This window comes from Anneissia japonica, unplaced genomic scaffold, assembly GCF_011630105.1.
Source record: "Anneissia japonica isolate Jap-2015-1 unplaced genomic scaffold, ASM1163010v1 scaffold11779_len1430905_cov172, whole genome shotgun sequence".
Classification (NCBI taxonomy): Eukaryota; Metazoa; Echinodermata; class Crinoidea; order Comatulida; family Comatulidae; genus Anneissia; species Anneissia japonica.
In genome coordinates, this window is record NW_022740041.1 from 618,420 (window position 1) to 622,174 (window position 3,755).

Genomic DNA, 3,755 nt, shown 5'->3' on the forward strand with positions numbered 1-3,755 from the left:
ACCTAGAAATAGCTAGTCGTCTATTTTAGCATCTGACCTAATTCTGTCTTTGCAATAATGTAGCAAAAATGGAAATAAAACAAACAAGAAATCACAAACCTTGTGTCATCTTCGCCTTAAGAGTACCATGGCCATAAATATGTGGAAACTTTTCTTTCCACAATTATACTTCAGTTATGCAAAAAGAAATAGGCCTAGCAAGTTGAGTGATTTTCTCGGGCTTATGAATATAACAGAAGAATGAAAAGGCTTTTAAAATGTACCGCATGCAATTATCAATGTATTGATATGGAATATAAATATGGAAATACATATTTCCTTTACAATATTATAACAACATGATCAGAACATTTATGGTAAATGGAAACGTAACAGACTAGAAAAAAAAAACATATGCGAAACTAATCTATTGACTATACTTATTCCATAGATTTTTATTTGATTCAAGCATTAATAATAAAAATTATATCAATATATATAGCAGAAACAAAAAAACGTATCTCAAACTCAGTCAACTTCGTAACATCTGCGTTGTTTCTCTAAAAAAAGAAAAATAGCACCAAGTTATACAGTAATATAGTAACAATAACAAACTTCAATACTGCTAAAAATAATTATAAATAAACTAATGTTACAGTAATTTAAATGACAAATTGGCTGGTTTTTCCTGATACAATGTAAATAAATAAAAATAATAATATATAATAATAATAATATATAACACCATATCATATTTAGTATTTATTTTATTTGCTGTATTTGTTATTTAGTAGAAAGCGTAGGATTCATAACAAACCGAAAATAAAAACTGTCCGATAATATTAATTGATAGTTTAGTAATAATAGTACCGGTATTAATTTTATTTGCTTTTAAGTAGCCTGTTGTTACTTATTAGAAATACAACAAAACATAAATTAAAAAAGTATGATAAACCGATTGATGAACTTGCAATGATAATTAGGCCTAGTTGTATTAAATTTAGCGTTTCGCAACTCCATTGGCGCTCCATATATTTGTTGAAAACAAACCGCGACCGAAATGAAGCGCGACCGAAATGATCTGTATTCGTCGACAGCAGTAGTACTAGTAGGCTAACTTAATTTTACACAGACTAGGCCTAGGCCAGGGCCTAGGGACTAGGCCTATAGGCCTAAAATATTCTGGCTCAGGTTGTAGAGTTACTACACAGTGCACGCTAACGTATAGATTTGATTCCGTTTCATTAATACGCCTTTTTCACGAATCGGTAGACATCTTGAAGTGATGACAAACATTGCGAATCAGCGGTGCGTAACCAACAGAAATAAGATAAGCTTTTGGGCGGATTTTTTGACATCATGTTATTTAAAAAATCATAACTCTATAACGGGGCGTCGTATCCAAAAAAAAATTCCAGCAAAATGTTCTTAAAAGACTAGTCTACACCACTATATGATTGAAAAAAAATGAAAAATTTTTTTGACCTCTGAAATCAAGATTGAAAAATAAAAGCCTATCTTAGTAGTGTATTAAAATAGGTACAGTATATGCATTACAGTGCTGTAGTACTAGTAATACTCTGAACTAGCATTGTTTTAGTTACCACACGAGAGTTTCCTGTGTTAAAAACGTGATTTACTATACTATACCTCTTTATAAAACATAACTTGTACTTTGTAATAAGAGAAATATGTATATTATCGCTACTTGGAACAGTAACAACTCGAAAGTCCTATGCTACTGCACTGTAATGCATTGGCCTATTTTAATACACTACTAAGATAGGCTTTTCTTTTTCAATCTTGATTTCAGAGGTCAAAAAAATTTTTCTATTTTTTTTCAATCATATAGTGGTGTAGACTGGTCTTTTAAGAACATTTTCCTGGAAACACTTTTTGGATACGACGCCCCGTTATGGAGTTATGATTTTTTAAATAACATGATGTCAGAAAATCAACCCAAAAGCTTATCTTATTTCTGTTGGTTACGCACCGCTGATTCGCAATGTTTGTCATCACTTCAAGATGTCTACCGATTCGTGAAAAAGGCGTATCTTGAGTGGTATTTGAAAAAGATTAGTTATTCAGAACTAGATATAGGCATAAACTTATTTAGCCTGAGAAAATAGGCCTAGGGCCTAGCCTAGGCCTATGTACAGTATGTAAATTTCATGTGAGTGAGTGCATCCAGGGTCGTCGTAAACAAAAGAAGGCTACCCTCTCCAAGCAATGCTTGCCTTTCGGATATTGTTCTGTTGCTATTACCGGTATATCTAGGTTCTCCGCCGCACGGAACATTCGACGAGCAACTTCTACTATCTGTGGAAAGTACTGGATATTCGGCCTAAATTTTTCTTGCATATCACAAAGGAAAAGTGAAGCAGTACGGACCGATATCTGACCTACTCTGCGAGATGCCATTTTGGAACTTTGAACGGTTTGAAAACGGTAGCAGGGTTGCCAGATAGTCGACAGGCTTCACGGCCAAACACACGCCATCTCACGGCCAAAGTTTTTTTCAATATCGGCCAAAATTCGGCCAGATTTTAATCCGATTAGAAGACAGCTATATGTGGGTATCAATTAAGTACAGTATTTAATTTATATTCAAAAGAAATTCAAAAGAGATAGAACCTCCACTAGAATGGAACATATACAAAGACACACAGTATGGTACAAACTTGCATTGAACTTCATAAAAAAATATGTATTTCATCCGAACAATTTATATTATTAAATGTAACTTATCTTTTAAATAAACTCTCTTACCTCACATCAGCTAAAGGGGGAACATAGATTAAGTGTTTAGTGCAAACAAAGGTACATGATTCAGGGGCGGATCCATGATTTTGAAGAGGGGAGATCAAAACGTTTCCAAAAATACCCAAAATGAAAGGGGGTCCGGGGGTCCTCCCCATGGAAAATTCCCCCCTTGAATCCGCCACTGTATGGGGAATCCTTTAACGCTCAGGTGACCTAGGGTTTTAAAACAAATACCGTATAGGCCTATACTCACGTATAAATGAGGCTTAAAATAGCAAACTACGATCGAAAAAAGGGTGTCGTCTTATACGCACGACATTCAGATTTTAGATTTTTATATTTATATTCATGTTCGTCTTATGTGCGGATGTTCGTCTTATGTGCAGATCGTCCGTAAATCTGGTTTTCTACTAGGCGAATTTATTCACGCGAATCCAAAGCGTCGGCTTATGCACATGCGCCAGACATACAAATATCAACCAAAAATCTTCTAAAACTCGGGGGTCGTCTGACACGGGTCACCTTATAGGACCTACGCGAGTGTATACGGTATTATTACGGAACCCCTGCGGAAGTTCGGGTTCCCGTTACATTTTTAAACTCTTGGTTGTAACAATAAACTCGCAAGACTGCTCGCGACTACTAGATTCTACAATTAAAGTGCGTGGTTGGCTGGGTTGTTTTGGTCGGAAAGGAAAAATTTTCTCTGTGAATTGATTCTCGAACGAGATAAAGAAAGCTCCCTAATGACTCAAGCTACTGTATACCGCTTTTATATTTTTAATAAAACCAATTTCTTCTAATTTCAAATACGTTTTCCCCTGATTTTGTGATAATTCGTTATCACGCAAGTGCTAAATGCGTGACACATTTATGACCTCGCATGTGTTTCTGCAAAATGCGTTTCATCCAATATCACTTTGAAGTAATACGTGACGGTTGGTGACTATGGCATAGATAACTGCCGGACCCTAGGTAAAATTGGTAAAAATGCACCTGATCGGACATAGAGA

General features: G+C 35.2%; 1 protein-coding gene across 1 annotated transcript in view; it reads right to left on the minus strand.

The window, feature by feature from the left end:
• LOC117118186 (isochorismatase domain-containing protein 2-like) overlaps positions 1-2,408 on the minus strand; it is a 4,700-nt gene extending 2,292 nt beyond the window's left edge. Inside the window, exon 1 of the mRNA XM_033262704.1 lies at positions 2,217-2,408. Within this exon, the coding sequence (XP_033118595.1) occupies positions 2,217-2,400 (184 nt within the window). The 5' untranslated portion in view covers positions 2,401-2,408. The remainder of the gene's footprint in view (positions 1-2,216) is intronic.
• Positions 2,409-3,755: the final 1,347 nt, after the last annotated feature.